Source organism: Mesoplodon densirostris, chromosome 10 (assembly GCF_025265405.1).
Source record: "Mesoplodon densirostris isolate mMesDen1 chromosome 10, mMesDen1 primary haplotype, whole genome shotgun sequence".
Classification (NCBI taxonomy): domain Eukaryota; kingdom Metazoa; phylum Chordata; class Mammalia; order Artiodactyla; family Ziphiidae; genus Mesoplodon; species Mesoplodon densirostris.
In genome coordinates this window covers 64,636,223-64,655,633 of record NC_082670.1, presented here as the reverse complement: position 1 = coordinate 64,655,633, position 19,411 = coordinate 64,636,223, and the positions used below count along the sequence as shown (strand labels likewise).

The following is a 19,411-nucleotide window of genomic DNA, read 5'->3' as shown; positions in this document are numbered from 1 at the left end:
ATCTATAAAATAACAATAATGGAAACACTACATGTCAAAACAATGGGATACAGCTAACACTAGGTTGAAAGTTAATAGCCTTAAATGTCTTAGTAACTACACAAGAAAGAAAAAGGAAAAAAAAAGCAAAGGTAGTTATAAAACAACAATAAATGGCATACTAAACCAGGGATAAAAAAAAATTTCTTTCCAAATAAATGAAGATAGGGCAGTGTCTTAATCATTTTCGCCTTTCCTGTGTCCAGCCAGTACATAATATGTTTCATAAATGCTACCTGTAAAGAACGGGAGCTGTATATGAGATAGTTAACTTAAGCAATGAATTAAAAATATTAGCTAAATGTCATCAAGAATTCAAAGGAACTTCAATCATCTTATTCCAGTGTTTTTTAAACCAAATGTGTCATTCTCTTTTTAGTTTTCTCATTGAGTATGCTTTCCATTTTCACTAATATCAACCAATTCTCCTCAAATTTATTCATAGATATATTCTCTCAATCAACATCCCAACAGGTGAACTTGCATATAACTTTTAGAATCAACTTTTTAAGTAAAAAGGAACCCAAAAAAGCTAAGAAACTCATGAAAAAGATTAAAATGGTAAGAAAAAACGCCCCTCTATATTTTTAAATTATTAAAAATAAATACTATTAATTTAGACAGCATGGCACAGATAATAGGCCAACAGAACTAAATAGAGACCAGGAAGAGACATGCACATTGACATGACAGAGTACACTGCAGAGCCGTGGGGTAAGATGGACTTTTAATTAAGTGATGCTGGGAATAAGAGATTATGTTTATTTTAAAAAATAAAACTGGATCCACACATAGCACCACACACACAAAACAATTACAAATAGATTAAACTTCTAAAGGAAAAAAGGAAAAATAAAACTTTTAGAAGAAATATGTAATAGACCATCTAAATGAAGTTGGAGTAGAGAAGCTTTTCTTAAGATATAAAAAACACAAATAATAAAGGAATGGATTGATAAATGTCTATTAAAATTAGGAACTTCTGCTTATCAATAGACACTGTAAAGAAAATGAAAAGACCAAACACAAATTAGAAAGTATCTGGGATACATATAAACAACAAAAAATTAATATCCAGAATACATTTTTTAAAAATTCCTATGGGTGGAGTACCATGACATCTGAAATTTTTTCAAACAGTTCAGAAAATAAATGAATGAATAAATAATAAATACACATATATGGACAGATATACACACACATATTACAACAAAGCAAAGAGGGCAAAACGTTAAGAGTTGAACCTAGGTGATGTAAATACAGGTGATCACTATAGTTTTCTTTCCTTTTCTAATACTTGAAACATTTTATAACAATAGGCTGGGTGGGTGGGAGGGTGGGAATGAAGGTGTGCAGAATTCCTACAAAGCAACAGAAAAAATTAAGACAATCATTTTCAAAACAGGAAAAACTACAGAAACCAAAATAAATATAAAAGATGGTCATTCTCATTAGTAATCAGGAAAATGCATATTAAAACTACTTTGAGAAACAATTTAGTGCCCACGAGACTGACAAAAACTTAAAGTCTGACTATATCAAATGTTCAAGAAGATGTGAGTTAATGGATACTCCTATACACTGCTGGTGGGAGTATAAACTGATACACACGTGTGTCTCTGAGGCACACATCAACAACACACTATTCAGTGGTACAAACACTTTACACAATCAGCATGTACCAATCTCAACCTAACTTTAAGCAAAAAACTTAAGTCTCAAAAGAACACAGTACCAGTCCATTTATAGAGTTCAACATTTAGACTCAATCAATGTAATATTTAGCAATACATTCAAAAAGGGAAACACTATAAAGAAAAACTGGGGAAAGTAAAAAGAAAAGAGAAAAAAAATTTAAGAAAACCTTGGGAAAGTTTATCACCGAACTCAGAATAGTGTTTACTCTTTGAAAGAAAGCACAAATTGCAATCCTAGAGGGAGAGAGAAAAATTCTCTAAGCAACGAGCGACACCCCCTCAGCGTTTTTTTTTTTTTTTTTTTTTTTTTTTGGCTGCATTGGGTCTTCATTGCTGCGTGTGGGCTTTCTCTAGTTGAAGCTAGTGGGGGCTACTCTTCGTTGCAGTGCACAGACTTACTGCAGTGGCTTCTCTTGTTGCGGAGCACAGGCCCTAGGCTTCAGTAGTTGTGACACGCGGGCTTCAGTAGCTGCAGCATACAGGCTCTAGGGCACGAGGGCTTCAGTAGTTGTGGCCCACAGGCTCTAGAGTGCAGGCTCAGTAGTCGTGGCCCATGGGCTTAATTGCCCTGCAGAATGTGGTGTCTTCCTGGACCAGGGCTCGAACCCATGTCTCCTGCACTGGCAGGCGGATTCTTAACCACTGCACCACCAGGGAAGCCCCCCCACCACTTTTTTTTTTAAATAGAGTAAGTGGGTCAGAGTGTGTGCTTTTAACCATACTCCTACATTTCATGTACTCTTCTGTATATGAGGTACATTTCACTATTAAAGAACCTACCTACATTCAGAAATACCAGTAGGGGCTGGGAAAACAGTTTTCTACATTAAAAAAAAAAATTTTAAATCATTGAAGTGGCTTAAAATTTTTTTACCTCAACTATGTCCTGAATACATTAGACAAATATGCTAAAGAATTGCTACAATTGAATTATTTTTGTAAGGATAGAACTCCTTTTTTAGGAGGAGATGATCACCTCTGAATTTATTTAATAGGGACAATATTAGTGTACATGCTGCCAAAGCATACACTTAAATGCTTTTCAAACATATAAAATTTTCATAAATTAGAGAGTTCTGGACTTTTCTCCCTCTTAATGAAAAGTATTCAAGACTTGTCATACATACCAAGACAATAAAAGGCAAGTGTATATATGCATTAACTATATCATTAGCTACATCGCTATTTTACAGTTATTATTTGTTAACAATACACATGTATATCAAACGCTATTCTTTACAGTATGTACTCAATGAAAACACAGGAGGGGGTGGGGAGGATATATTTAATAAAGGATACCACTGCATGGATTAGAATTGATCATCTTTTACTAGGCATTAATCTAAGTTTTATAAATTAAAGACACAAAGTTTTAAAAATTTCTTTACACCATTTAAAAAATTCCTAGAAGACTCCTTTCTCCTTTGAGCTCCTATATTTTTTTCTTTTGCATTAATGTGCTTGACAGATTCCACTTTATATTTTTATCTTATCTCCCACAACAGGTAGGATCTGTGCATGAACAGAAATTCCACCTTCTTCATCCATGTGCCCCCAGGTGTGCCTAGCTTGAGGCCTTGAATGATAAATCCAAACATGTCTTTTGACTATAGATAAAAATAACTTAATTCTCATATTGTTGATAAAGTACAGAATACTGGCTTCATTCACATCCCACAGTGACAACTGACTACATAGTTAACCCTACAGGCGGGTAAGTGTTCACACCTCCTTTCTGGATCACTAGGGGAAAACCTTGCAGAGATTTTTCTACGCTTGGGACATCATTCCATTACCATATAACTCATGAAGTAGTGAACTCAAAAGAAAGATGTTTATTCTGACATGTGTTTTTTTCATTCCTTAAGGAATGTTTTTAGCTTATGGCTCTGCCTTGGGTGAAACAATGTCAAGATTTAAAGCAAACAGAAAAATGCCAGCCTTTTAGGTCAGTTACTAAATCCTCTACACAATTACACACAGGAACTACATATTCAGGTTGGTTGGTTGGCCAGCTGGCTGGTTTTCAGCCATGAACAATAGCATGAGAAGGGATGTGAATAAATTGAAAAAAAAAAAAAACCACATCACATAATAACTACTACTTAATATTAAAATCAACAGATACTAGTGGCAGCTTCCCCGTTTCTGAACCACAAAATGGCAACCTGACAAGATAATCACGGGGATGTTGAGGTTCGCAGAAAATTCTCTGCATACACCTTGCTCGTTAAACTGTTGTATCGCTAACTTTAAAAGAGAGGGGAGGATTAAGTATATGTTATTGAGAACTAGTTAGGTTGTTTATATTTGCTATCACCTCTTAAAAAGCAAGACATTTAAACAAGTGAATGAGAGTTAGTTCATTTTTACACTTGATCCACTGTAGGTCCCTGGCTTACAGTGGCTTGTCAGGATTACTTAAATTCAGGAGCAATACAGTGCTTGGTTGACAGGCTCCTGCACTGCTGCAGGCTACAATCCTCACACAGTGCCTGAAGGGTTATTACAATTGCAAGCGTCTACAGAGGACAACAAAGGAGCCTTACCCCTTCCCGAAGGCACCTCATTAGCACCGTGTATGCAGCCGAGGGAACAGCCCAGCATTCTCGGGGCTCCTTTTTTTTTTCTTCCTAAAATGAAGTGGAAGGAAAGGCAGTGAAGCTAATAGCACAAAAGATATTAACCCTTTCAAGAAAAAGGCTCGGTTTCATATATACAAACTACCTAAAACTTCTTAACATTCTATTGAAAGTACAGCCTAACAATTATGACCTGATGAGGGGTCTTTTACTGCACTGTACATACAAGGTATTTCTTCTATTTCTCATTATGTTGTATATGATGTTGATAAGATCGCCTCAGCAGTAGCTAGATGGAAAGAACTAAGAAATGCCAGTATGACCTGGTCAATAGAGAAACCATTCCACTGATAACTGTAGGTGATGATACAGCTACTCCTACCTAAAAGGTATGACATTATCTGTAACGATTTGAAAGCACAGAACACACAGCTTTCAGTAATATCTCTGGATAATCCATAGGAACAAGTAAAACTCAGGATGCTACCTAGCAAGACAAAGCTCAATAAAAGTCAGCAATTATGATTAGCGGGTACAATGATTTTAATGACATCAGGAAAAATTCTTTCACAGAAGAACCAAATTAGAGAGATAACCGCACTCCTGGAACCTGTCAAGTAAAATCAGAAACTAAACCAGGGGCCACAGAGAAAGGTGAAAAACAATAATCTCTTTATAGCAGAAGAAATTCGGCTCTGCTTAGAATATTTCTTTAAGATTGTCCAAATGTTAGAATTGGTACGTTACTGGCCCAAAAGTATTCAATACTCATGATGAGAATTGTGACCCATTAAAACTGTACCCTTGAGCTTCCCTGGCCTGCCAATGCAGGGGACACAGGCTCGTGCCCCGGTCTGGGAAGATCCCACATGCTGAGGAGCAGCTGGGCCTGTGAGCCATGGCCGCTGAGCCTGCGCGTCCGGAGCCTGTTGCTCTGCAACGGGAGAGGCCACGAGAGTGAGAGGCTCGCGTACCGCAAAAACAAAAAAAGCAAAAAAAAAAAAACTGTACCCTTAATCATGGAATTCCACATAGGGTCATAATCTAGACATTACCATCCAGAGATGCTCCAGCTCAAAAATTGTGAATTCAGCACCCAATTCAACTTCCAAAAACAACTTTCCTCCCTTCCAGCTCATTAGGAGGCCCACCACAACCTTTCCTTAGCATCACTGTACTCTGCTACCCGTCTCCCCTCCCCCACCCCTTCTCTTCCCCCCAGTCTATCCCCTACCCTCCCTGACAGCCATTTAGATTCCTGGTCTATCATTTAATCACTCTTGCCAAAGGCCTGAATGACCTCACCCTCTGGAGTGCCCTTGTCCTGGGCCCGGGGAAACTCAACCTTAGAGGGAGCCAGTGGCTTGTTTTCTCCAGGCCTGCGCTCAGACAGCTGGGCTCTTGGAGGGGTGACACCAAGAACACAGAGTCCACAAAGGACCTAGGATCAGTAAGCCCAGGGACCTTCCACATCACTCTCCAGGCCTGTCTCTCTCTCTCTGACCAATTCTCTCTCCTAAAGGACCACAGTATTTCAACCCCGCGGCCCTCCCATCACTTCACCTACTTCTCCTCCTCCGCAGAGACCATGGAAGTGACGAGAAAGGAACTACCAGCTCACCTCCACCTGCAGCCAGCTGCTGCTCATATGCAGTGGTTACAGCAGGACAGGCTCCTCCACCCCTTCCACATGGGCCCACGAGCCCGTTCCCACCCTGCTTTCTTCAGGGTCATTAGGACCTGGACCATCCCTTATTGTTCCTAAGTGCTCGATGTCCTATCTCCATGGGATCCCTTCCATTTCCACTAGAACAGACTCACTGTCACCTCCCATTTTCAGATGTGCTGTGAGAACTATATATACATGTTTTTCCTTTTTTCTTTTTTTGGCTGGGCCGCGTGGCATGTGGGATCTTAGTTCCCTGACCAGGGATCAAACCCGTGCCCCGGGCAGTCGAAGTCCCCTGTAGGTGTATTTTTTATGTCTTTGTGGGAGAAGGTGAGCTCCACGTCCTTCTATTCCGCCAGCTTGATCTGGCCCCCTGTTGTCTCCCATTCTCAAAACAGCCCCTCGTCCCTCCGCTCTTTCCCACACCATCCTAAGCTTTATGTTCACTTCCTCAAGTGTCCTCACCTCCCCCTAAATCCTCAACACGCTGCAGTCTGACTTCTTCGGCCTCACTCACTCCACGTTAAGTAAATAAATACATGAAACAGCTCTTGTTGGGTTACCAGTGACTTTCGTGTCACTCAAGCCAGGGGACTCTGTGGTCCTCTTTCTTGGACATTCAGCCCTATCGACCTTCTCTTTTCTGAAATGCCCACTCCTCTCCTAAGTTTGCTCCTGCTTCACTTACTCTCCGTTAGGATCCAGAAGCCTCTCTTACCATCCTCCAATCTATTCTCCACATTTAAACCAGAGTCATCTTTGTGGCACTTAAATCAGATGACACCCTTACCCTTCTTAAAACTTTATCAGCTTCCCCTTGCTCTCAGGATCAAGACCCAGGCATCCGACTTGGCCGAGGTGCCCTCCATGGTCACGTCCCTGCCAGTCTCTGCAGCCCTACTTCCTGCTCATTCCCCTCCAGTCCCATTGGCCTTGGTGCAGTTCATGAATGGAAAAAAGCACCTACTGTGTGCCAGGAACTCTTCTAAACAATAGCCACACAGCTATGAGCAAGAAAGATAAACGTTCTTTCTGTCTTAATGGTATTTAGTGGGGGACAAAGTTTTTTTTTTTAATTAAACAAAATAAACAAGTCAAGATAGTGATGAGTGCTATAAAGAAAAGCATAGCAATGGATAAACAAGGTCCTACTGTATAGCACAGGGAGCTATATTCAATATCCTGTTATAAACCATAATGGAAAAGAATATTAAAAAGAATATATATATATATATTAAAAAACTGAGTCATTTTGCTGTACAGCAGAAATTAAACACAACATTGTACATCAACTATACCTCAATAAAAAAATTTTTTTAATTAAAAAAAAAAAAGGAAGAAAAGCACAGCAGGCTAAGGGGTTAGAGGAAGACTGTAGTCGGAGAGGCTCCATTTCACATTCCTCAGGGCCAGGAGAAGGCTCCCTGCAGGGATCCACATGAGCAGAGAGAAACTGTAAACATCTAGGGGGAACACAATGCAAGCAGGAGGAACAGCAAATGCAAAGGTGTGGAGGCAGGATCAGGGTACAAGGGGTTTCAGGGAACTGTGGGGAGGGCAGTGCGCCTGGGAGGAGGAAACAAGTAAGAGGGTCGTGAGGGCAGAGGTCATATGGGGACTGGGGAGGCAGCTCACAAGAGCCCAGAAGGTAACTGGAGATTTAGCTGTGACAACGAGGAAGACAGGAAGCATGGGAGGGCTCTGAGGAGTGACAACTGCAGAGTCTCATGGGTTTAACAGGCTTACTCTGGCTGATGTTTGGGGAAGACTTCAATGGACACAAGAGTGAAGCAAGGAGATCATCTGGAAATGATTATGGGCTGGACAAAAAGAGACAAAATATAAGAATACCTGGCCTCAATGTGGTATGTATCCTTGACAAAAGTCAGAAAAAAAATACATAAACTATAAATGTGTTGCCTCATAATATCCTCATCAGAATCACCGTCTGGTCTTCTGTTCTCATGCTTATAACCTTAGGGTGTTACCAGAGAATCAAAAGGACAGGACTTAGGCGTCTACATTATATACGATATGCATGTATGTACATATGTATGTGTGTGTGTGCGTATACATGTATCAATCACTTCAGGTCAGTCTCACTACATCAGTACTGACCTGAGATGTTAAGGTTTACCTATATTCTAAGTGACAATGCCACAAACAGCCTCATCTCATGAAACATTAGTGATTTGTGTGGATCCAGGGACATAACTTCCTTTTCTGGTTTGCTATCATAAGATGCGGTCAAATGTCATGGCCACAGAATCATCCCTTTATTAAAACAGCCTAGCTTACATCCAATTAAAGTAAGAACCAAGGGAAATGATTCTCTAGATCTACTTTTAGAAACAAATAGAAATATGATTCTGCATTATTCCATTTATATAAGACTCTACAAAATGCAAACTAGTCTACATGACAGAAGGCAAATCAGTGGTTGCCTAGGGGTGGGGAGAGGGGCAGGAGGGAGGGGTAACAAATGGTGCTGAGAAAACTTTTGGAGGCGATAGATATTTTCATTATCTTGACTGTGGTGATGGTTTCACAGATGTATACATATATTAGCGTTGATCAAATTTTAATCTTTAAACGTGTGCAGTTTATGGTTTGCCAATTATACCTCAATTAAGCTGGGGGGAAAGGTTAAAAAAAATGGGACACATGCCCCCCAAAAAAATTAGACTAGACTCCCACCCATGATAAGATGGCAGACCACACTTCCTGTGGTCTCAGATACCTGACCTTTCTTCTAAGGAAAGCAGTTTTATTCTGTAGCCTTAAAATGCCTCAGAGAGCTGACAAGAAAGCAAAGAATAATCAAGCCAAAAATTAGCTGCAAGCATGAAGGGATAAACAGAGCACTGAAGTTTGCTTTTATTCTGAGGGCCTGCAGAACTTGGCAAATTTGAGCTTTGATGTCAAGGCCTCCAGGGCCCAACGTAAGAGTAAAGTCAATATAAACTCTCCAGCCCCACCCCCGAAGAACTGCAAGGAAAACTGTCTTTCACAAAACTTAGCACACAAGAGAATGTTCCAGTGCAAGAGGAGGAGGGAGGGAGCTCTAAGTACTAATTGAGAAAGACATCCATATTAATTATTAAGAAATAGCTCCAGTGTATGTATTGCCATACACTGCTTTTAATACTGTGTAACTATTAAGTGAAAAAAGTTGCTCTACTTGCTATATAAAATGAGACAAAGTAAGAATCTACATTTCTACTCACTCATTTGTGCAAAACTAATGCTGTAAATATAAGTAAGAAAGAAATCATAATGGTTATTTGTTGGGGAACTACACAGATGGGGGACAAAAATAGAAAAGAGACCCTTCCCAGTATACCTTTCTATACTTCCAAGTTTTCTAGTTTCATGAATGTGTTATCTCTTCAAAATACAAAATTACCTGAGAATAAACTCAACCAAGCTAAATGTACAAAAAGCTTTATGAGTGAAATATATTGGGTTGGCCAAAAAGTTCATTTGGGTTTTTCTGTTAAGATGATGAGCTTTTTGGCCAACCCAATAATTTAAATAGCTTAAATGAAAAATCTTTTAATATAAATATATGAAAACACCATTTTTTTGTGCATTAAAGGACAACATATCATAAATGTACTAATACTTTCCTCATAGATGCAGTACAATCCCGAACATGCATTAGAAGACTCAAAATCACAAAGACAGCAGTATTTCTGTATAGTCAATGCAGGGTTCAAAAGATAATTTCAGAAATGGACAATCTGATTCTAAAATTTATTCTGACATGTAAAGGGCCAGGAATAGCCAAGATATTTATGAAAACGAAGACTAAGGAGGTGAGATTTGCTGTACAGGCTATCAATACTAAGTATGGAACTAAATGGTTTTATAGTCATTAAGTTAATTGCCTTAAAATGATGATCATCCAGAAAGTCAATTTAGATACTAAGGATACTCAAGTTATATAACATTTAAGCAAGTTCTAGAAGCAAAACATAAGTACAAGGAGAGGGCTTCCCTGGTGGCGCAACGGTTGAGAGTCTGCCTGCCGATGCAGGGGACACGGGTTCGTGACCCAGTCTGGGAAGATCACACATGCCGCGGAGCAGCTGGGCCCATGAGCCATGGCCGCTGAGCCTGCGTGTCCAGAGCCTGTGCTCCACAACGGGAGAGGCCACAACAGTGAGAGGCCCGCGTACCGCAAAAAAAAAAAAAAATAAGTACAAGGAGAGAACTTCTGATTAACTTATAACTTACTGGTACTCATTAAAACACTCAGAGCATCACATGAAATGAATAACTCATAATTTATCTATATCTATTCAATATATTCCCAAATATAAGAAGTCAGGGCCTCCCTGGTGGCGCAGTGGTTGAGAGTCCGCCTGCCGATGCAGGGGATACGGGTTCGTGCCCCGGTCCGGGAGGATCCCATGTGCCGCGGAGCGGCTGGGCCCGTAGGCCGTGGCCGCTGAGCCTGCGCGTCCGGAGCCTGTGCTCCGCAGCGGGAGAGGCCACAACAGGGAGAGGCCCGCGTACCGCAAAAAAAAAAAAAAAAAAAAAAAAAAAAAAGTCAAATTCTGCAGTCACAAATTCTCATGCCATGTTAAGAGCTGTATTTACACATAGTGTTTTAAATAATAATGGCACTTTTACACTGGGAGGACCAATAGGACCCTCTTGCATGAAGGAGTCAAAGATGGCAGCAACCTAGGGAGTACTTTGGGGACTCTGGTCCACTGGTTTTAAAATATAGCCTGAGTCATGTACCAAAATGTTCATTGCAGCTCTATTTACAATAGTCAGGAGATGGAAACAACCTAAGTGTCCATCATCGGATGAATGGATAAAGAAGATGTGGCACATATATACAATGGAATATTACTCAGCCATAAAAAGAAAGGAAATTGAGTTATTTGTAGTGAGGTGGACGGACCTAGAGCCTGTCATACAGAGTGAAGTAAGTCAGAAAGAGAAAGACAAATACCATATGCTAACACATATATATGGAATTAAAAAAAAAATGTCATGAAGAACCTAGGGGTAAAACGGGAATAAAGACACAGACCTACTTGAGAATGGACTTGAGGATATGGGGAGGGGGAAGGGTAAGCTGTGACAAAGCGAAAGAGAGGCACGGACATATATACACTACCAAACGTTAAGGTAGATAGATAGTGGGAAGCAGCCGCAGAGCACAGGGAGATCAGCTCGGTGCTTTGTGACCGCCTGGAGGGGTGGGATGGGGAGGGTGGGAGGGAGGGAGAAGCATGAGGGAAGGGATGTGGGAACAGATGTATATGTATGACTGATTCACTTTGTTATAAAGCAGAAACTAATAAAAATAAATAAATAAAAATTAAAAAAAGAAAGAGAAAGACAAATACCGTATGCTAACACATATATATGGAATCTAAGAAAAAAAAAAGTCATGAAGAACCTAGGGGTAAGACAGGAATAAAGACACAGACCTACTAGAGAATGGACTTGAGGATATGGGGAGGGGGAAGGGTAAGCTGTGACAAAGTGAGAGAGTGGCATGGACATATATACACTACCAAACGTAACATAGATAACTAGTGGGGAGCAGCGCATAGCCCAGGGAGATCAACTCGGTGCTTTGTGACCACCTAGAGGGGTGAGATAGGGAGGGTGGGAGGGAGGGAGACGCAAGAGGGAGGGGATGTGGGAACATATGTATATGTATAACTGATTCACTTTGTTATAAAGCAGAAACTAACATACCATTGTAAAGCAATTATACTCCAATAAAGATGTAAAAAAAATAATAATAAAGTAGCAGGTGACAAAATAAAATAAAATAAAATACAGCCTGAGAATCTCCTATACTTTAAAGAAAAAGAGGTACTGGACGAGAGGGAAGACAGACAAGGAGAGATAGAAGAGTCAGAAAGACACTGAGAGCCTCTCTCCTCCAGAGGTAAAAATTTTCCTAAATTCCTTAGGTGTGCTCAAAGGGGCAAAATCAAAAAACTTTGATTTTGATATCTGCCATGAGATGTCAGAACACATCAAAGAACAACAGAGTTAACCAGACAATCTTACCTGGGTGGCTATAAGATAGATCAGCTCCCCCAGGGTTGGTAAAAGGCACTGTTTTAATTTGCTGTTCCTGAAGTTTTCCCTAATTAATTCCGTTAAGAGAGTAACTGCCTGAAAAGAGAGGGAGAAAGTATATTATTTCATGTGTATCTCTTGGTTCTTTAGCCTATATGTAACAGGCAAGACACTCTACAAAATTCATCTTCCATTTTTAAGAACTGGTTTCCAAATTATTTTCAATATACGGGCCTTATTCCTGAAGGAAATAAACAGTAACTCTCCCAGACGAAGATACAAATACACCCAGTGAAATAAACTTACCGAGTTAACAGCACTTATCAGTTACCAAGCATTTTGACTATATCCAATCTTCTGTGAGGGAACCCTTGCTCTATCTTTAAAGTCAGAAAACCTAGCCGGAGAGAGTTGCAGCAGCTTGCCCCCATGCCATCCAGTCCACCTGGAAGCCAGAATCTGAACACAGATTTTCCCATGCTAGATCCCTAGGATGTTCCAGCGCACCCCAGTTTGAAAAATTCTTACACTGCATGAAACTTTTAAATGATTCCTTCAAAAATACAAGTGGGGCAACATTATACCAACATTCCAGTATAATCCACTTTGAAATCCGGCAGCATGTTTTATCAGATCTAGTTCATTTCCTAGGACTCATGCTGAGAAAATCCCATGTGCTCCATGCCAGAATGTATAACCCAGAACACAGGCTAATCAAATAATACTGTGACCATGAAGTAGGGTATAATGGTTTCAGAATGATACATAGAGAATGAGATGGGGGAAAATTGCATATAAATAATGTGGAAGCATTGCTCGGAAACAGTGCATGCAACTGAAAACATGGTGCACAAACAAGATGATTTCTTACTGTGACAAGATATAAGTTTTTAAACTGAACATATATCAAAACATTAGGTCGTACAGCTAAAACTAATACAATGTTATATGTCAATTATATCTCACTTTAAAAATTAATTAAGGCTTCCCTGTTGGAGCAGTGGTTAAGAATCAGTCTGCCAATGCAGGGGACACGGGTTCAAGCACTGGTCTGGGAAGATCCCACATGCTACGGAGCAACTAAGCCTGTGAGCCACAACTACTGAGCCTGCGCTCTAGAGCCTGCAAGCCACAACTACTGAGCCCACGTGCCACAACTACTGAAGCCTGCGCACCTAGAGCCCACGCTCCGCAACAAGAGAAGCCATGGCAATGAGAAGCCCACGCACCGCAATGAAGAGTAGCCCTCGCTCACCGCAACTAGAGAAAAAAACCCATGAGCAGCAATGAAGACCCAACGCAGCCAAAAATAAATAAACAAAGAATAAAATAAATTTTTTTAAAAATTAAAAAGTTTAAAAACTGAAACTGAGCACTTAAAATCTTGCAGAGCAATTTGACAATGCTACAACATCCCAGCATGTAATCACTGGTCCCATATTGTAAAACAAAAGTGTGGACAAGTTGCAGCTGCACATCAGGGAGGTGCACAATAGTCATGCACGGGAGGAACACTTGTTCATGTGGGGTTTTCTGAACAGCTTTATTGAGTTACAACTGACCTACAATGTGCTGCATTTTTTTTTTTTTTTTTTTTTTGGCCACCCGTGAGGCTTGCAGGATCTTAGTTCCCTTACTGGGGACTGAACCCAGGGCCACAGCAGTGAAAGTGCTGACTCCTAACCACTGGACCACCAGGGAATTTCCAGAGCTGCGTATACTTAAAGTGTGCAATTAGATACGTTTGACATACACACGTCCCAGTGAAATCACCACCACAATCAAGAGAGCAACACCCCCAAGTGTTTCCTCAAGTTCCCTTGGTAATCCCTCCATTTCACTACCTTTCTCTCCTCCCACTGATTTACTTTCTGTCATTAGTCTGCATTTTCTAGAGTTTACGTTAATGGAATCATATAATATGTATTCTTATTTGTCTGGCTTCTGTCACTTAGCATAATGCATTTGAGATTCTTCCATGTTGTTATGTTTATACATAGTTCATTCTTTTTCGTTGCTGAGTAGTATTCCCCTGTACAGAGATACCACCTTTTGTAACTCCCACCACCCACTGCCTTACACACAGTGAATCCCCCATATAAAGTGGTTGAGGAGGAAAAAGGAATCATATACATCACATTAGCCCTTGCAGGTCACTTCTACACACAGTCTTCCTTTTCTTTCAACCCGTACTGATCATCCACTAGTATTACCTTGAACCCATCTGAAATTAACAATGTTCAGCCTTTTCTTTTTACCTACAAAAAGAGCAATTTGTCACCAGCATACCTATCATAAAAGAACGGATAAAGGAAGTATTCTAAAGAGAAAGGAAATGATTAAAAAAAAAAGAACCTTGGAAAATCAGGAAGGAAGCAAAAACATGGTAGGCAAAAATACAGGTAAATACATTAGGCTTTCCGCCTCCTATTAAGTTTTCTAAATTATGTTAGATGGTTGAAGTAAATGTTAGGAAAATGCTTGATTTGGTTCTAAATGTATTTAGAGGATATATTTAAGACAACTATATAAAAATGAGGGAGGTTAAATGTTGAAAAGGGAGGTAAGTTTTCTATACTTCACTTGAATGGGTAAAATGATGACACCACTAGACTGATAAGTTATGTATAATATAAACATAAACAATGTTGTTTTTAAAAAAATCAAAGACAAGCTAAATAAATGAAGAGATGTATTTGTGTGTGTGTGTGTGTGTGTGTGTGTATTTTATTTTCTGTACAATATGATGTTTTGACATCTTAAACAAACCTTTCTGGCTGGAGAGAGAACGACCCTACCCTCCCAGGGCCAGCCAATTCTTAGAGGTAGCAAAGGCCCAGGAGAGCATGTCTTTAATATGCAAACTCGCCAATCCACAGTCATACCTCCTCTATCTGGCCCTTATACCTCAGGAGGCAATATTCTTCTGCCTTCATCATCCCAGGACCAGGTACCACGCAACGAGAGACCCTTCCTATAGCCCAAAGCCTGCTGAAATTATTCAGACTAGCCAATTCTAAGGTGTTTATCCTGCCTCGCCTTTCCCGTGGAAACCCCAATAAAGGCTATGGCTTAAGCACTCCCCTTTTCTGCCTCCTGACCACCTTGGCGTTTTTCCATATGGCCCTGTATGCCATGCCTGTCTCTAGGACCTGTAAACATAATAAACTTTATTTTCCTGAGCCTCTCCTCTCTCTCCTCTTGTGGCCGTTCCTGACTGACTATCTCATAAATGAATACAAAAAGGAGATATACTATGTTCATATATAGTAAGACTCATGGTAAAGATGTCAATTTCCCCCAAACTGATAGCTTGGTTTATTGAAATTCCTATCAAAATCCCAGCAAGATTTTTTTGTAGATACCAATAAGATTAGCCTACAATTCATGTGGAAAGCAGAAGTATCAGAAGAACCAAAACAATTTTGAAAAAGGAGAATAAGGTGGTTGAAACTGTTCCACCTGATTTCAAGACTTATTATACAGCTACAGTAATCAAGACTGTGTGGCATCGTCAGAGAAACAGGCACTCAGATCAATGGACCAGAACAGAGAATCCAGAACTAGCTCCATACAAGTATGGCCCACTGATTTTTGACAAAGGTGCAAAGGCAATACAACAGAGGGAAGTCAATCTTTTCGAGAAATGTTGCTGGAGCAACTGGCTCTCCACAGGAAAAACAAAAAGGAAACCTCAACCTAAGTCATCGGACACTTTATATAAAATATCAACTCAAAATGGATCATGGATTTAAATGTAAAACAGAAAACTAGAAGTAAAACAATAAGATAAAGTCTTCAGAATCTAGGTAAAGAGTAGATTTGATACCAAAAGCACAGAGACGTTGTACCAAAGAAGCTATACAACTGGCAGATAAGCACATGAAAAGATGTTCAACATCATTGGCTATTAGGGAAATGCAAATTAAGACCACAATGAGATATCACTACACACCTATCAGAATCGCAAAAATAAAATAGAGTGACAACACCACCTGCTGCTGAGGATGGAGAGAAACTGGATCACTCATACCATTGCTGGTGGGGATGTAAAATGGTACAGGCAGGCTGGAAAATAGTTTGGCAGTTTCTCTAAAACACAAATGAACCACTAAACATGCAGCTACCAGGGAACCCAGAAACTCATCAGCATTTATCCCAGAGAAATGAAGACTTTCATCCACACAAAAATCTGTACATCAATTTTACAACAGCTTTATTTGTAACTAACCAAACTGGAAATGATCCAGGTATCTTTCATCAGGTAAATGGTTAAATAAACCGTGGTACAGCCATACTAAGGAATACTATTAAGCAATAAAAAGTAACAAACTGTTGAGACTTCCCTGGCAGTCTAGTGGTTGGGACTTCGCCTACCGATGCAGGGGGTGCGGGTTCAATCCCTGGTCGAGGAGCTGGGGTCCCACATGCCTCGCAGCCAGAGGGCCGTGACATAAAACAGAAGCAATGTTGTAACAGGTTCAGTAAAGACTTTAAAAATGGTCCACATCAAAAAAAAAAAAAAAGTATCAAACTGTTAACACGTACAACAACCAGGATGAATAGCCAGAGAATTACATTAAGTGAAAAAAAGCCAACTCTGAAAGGTTACAGACCATACAGTTCCATTCATACATCCTCAAAATGACAGAAGTACAGAAATGGAGAATAGATGAGTGGTCGCCAGGGGTTGGAAGGAGGGACATGAGACAGAGGGAAGAGTGTGTGGGCAGTAAGGGTGATCCTTGTGGGGGTGAAACTGTTCTCTTCATTAACTATCTCAGCGTCAATATTCTGGTTGTGATATTGCACAAGAGTTCTCCAAGATGTCACTATCAGGGAAAAATGGATGAAGTATACCCAGTGTCTCTCTGTACTATTTCTTACAACTGCATGTGAATCTACAATTATCTCAAACTAAAAGGTTTAATTCTTTTCAAGTCAACCTTATATTAAATTCAAAATCCAGGGCTTCCCTGGTGGCGCAGTGGTTAAGAGTCCGCCTGTCAATGCAGGGGACACGGGTTCGTGCCCCGGTCCGGGAAGATCCCACATGCCGCAGAGCAGCTGGGCCCGTGAGCCATGGCTGCTGGGCCTGTGCGTCCAGAGCCTGTGCTCTGCAACGGGAGAGGCCACAACAGTGAGAGGCCCGCGTACCACACACACACACACACAAAAAAATCAAAATCCAGATCTAACTTTCTGCTTCACAAAATTCATAGCAGGGACACATAGCCTTTCTCCATTTTATCATCCACTGGCATTGTGTATCAGTAAGCATCACAGGAAATTAAAAACATTTTAATGCTGCAGACCCTTAAAGAGATAAAACTGAACTGCCTCTAGCATAAAAGAAATTGCTTTGGAGCTCGGTGTCTTGTAAATTGACAAACATCATATAATCTATGCCAGTAACGCCACAGCAACACGACATCTCACTTGCAAAAATTAACTTTGGATACCACTAAACAATACACAACAAATAATGTTTCCCTGCAATGTTATTTGTATAGATTTTCCACTTGTTCTATAAAAATTTAAAGAAATATTAATATTAAAAAGGAAAACTGTAAGACTAATTAATAAACAAACCACATAAATGACAAATACCAAGCAGAAAATTAAGTTTTTATTGACCTAAGTATGACATTCAAATATGCCAATACTCAACAGAAAAAGGTAAGTGAGATTATTTAATTCTTCTTCCAACTCAGAAATCCAAGTAATACATGGATATTGTATTTATGCATGTTTGTCCTATAATCCGTAAAAATCAAGCTGGCCTTGGGACTTCCCTGGTGGCACAGTGGTTAAAAATCCACCTGCCAATGCAGGGGACATGGGTTTGAGCCCTGGTCTGGGAAGATCCCACATGCTGAGGAGCAACGAAGCCTGTGCGCCACAACTACTGAGCCCGCATGCCACAACTACTGAAGCCTGTGCTCCGCAACAAGAGAAGCCACCACAATGAGAAGCCCACGCACCACAACGAAGAGTAGCCCCCGCTCTCTGCAACTAGAGAAAGCTCTTGCGTAGCAACAAAGACCCAGTGCAACCAAAAATAAATTTATTAAAAAAAAAATTTGCCTGGTGTTCTAACACTGAAACTAAAAGAGATAAAAAATGGGATATTCAAGTATCATGCTACTATTGTGTGCGTTTTTGGAAAAGCTAAGGAAAATGAGGGGGTTGGTGGGGGGACTCTTATTTCTAATATCATTATGCTTTGAGGCATATCTACACCATCACTGGTTCTACTACCCCAATAGAAACTATCCTTCTGCAACCACGGGCATGATCGTTTGCTTATTTCTAGTAATAATTTAAGATTGTAATGCTATTTCCTAAACTTTTTTTTTATTAGTTTCTTCTTTATAACAAAGTGAATCAGTCATACATATACATCTGTTCCCACATCCCTTCCCTCTGCGTCTCCCTCCCTCCCACCCTCCCTATCCCACCCCTCCAGGCGGTCACAAAGCACCGAGCTGATCTCCCTGTGCTATGTGGCTGCTTCCCACTAGCTATCTACCTTACGTTTGGTAGTGTATATATGTCCATGCCTCTCTTTCTCCTAAACTATTTTGAAATCAAAACCCATTTTACAACAACTTTGACAAAGTGAAGCCAGGCCTCTTTTGGCTTTATCTGAAATCATCAGATTGACATTAAAAGGTCAAATGTGCTTCAATCTCACATACCCTGGACTAAGCCTCTTAGGCAGAAAGACAGGAAGATGATGAAGTAAGAAGTTCTGCAGTTATAAAACTAATATTCTGAACTTGCAGAAAGAGTCTGCTTGCTCTTGACTCTCAAATTATAGTTTTTAAATGTCCATGTTAATGGGTATACAATTAACAGCTACAAATAGAAACTGAATTAAACTCCAGACCCAGTGTTTTATTAGGCCAAAGGGACATTTTTGAAACCCTACACGACTATTCCCAAAGGGAGATACAGCAGCAGCCATCACAACAACACAGTCTTCTAAATTAGATACTATTCAGTATTCCTCCCTAATCCCTGAAGTAAGAGGCATTCCACAATCTCAAATGAACAGAGAATCCCAATTGATACCACTTTGCCCAGCCCTTTTCTTTCTTAGAACATCATTTTCAATGTCCCAAACACAGCCTGGGCACATAAAAGAAGAGCCCCATAATTCTTTCTTCAATTTTATTTTATTAAATATCAGATTTCTTTGGGTATTGCATTTCAGATCTGTAGACTTGAAACTTCAAGTTCTCATTTTCACAAGTGGTGGTTTAAAAAGTGTGAAAGAAAACACACTAGACAGGAGAAGGCTGAAGAGGCAGGAACAAAAAGATGGTAAACCTGTTTGAAGAGAAAAAAATTCTGTATCT

The 19,411-nt window shown here is 40.1% G+C and overlaps 1 protein-coding gene across 6 annotated transcripts in view; it reads right to left on the bottom strand.

Annotated features, from left to right (window-relative positions):
• The window catches only part of ULK4 (unc-51 like kinase 4), a 535,263-nt gene that overhangs the window by 430,044 nt on the left and 85,808 nt on the right, over positions 1-19,411 (bottom strand). For all 6 annotated transcript variants that reach the window (XM_060110747.1, XM_060110746.1, XM_060110750.1 and 3 more), the window contains 2 exons: positions 12,036-12,143; positions 4,286-4,369 (listed from right to left, as the gene is read on the bottom strand). In XM_060110747.1, the coding sequence (XP_059966730.1) occupies positions 4,286-4,369; positions 12,036-12,143 (192 nt within the window). The remainder of the gene's footprint in view (positions 1-4,285; positions 4,370-12,035; positions 12,144-19,411) is intronic.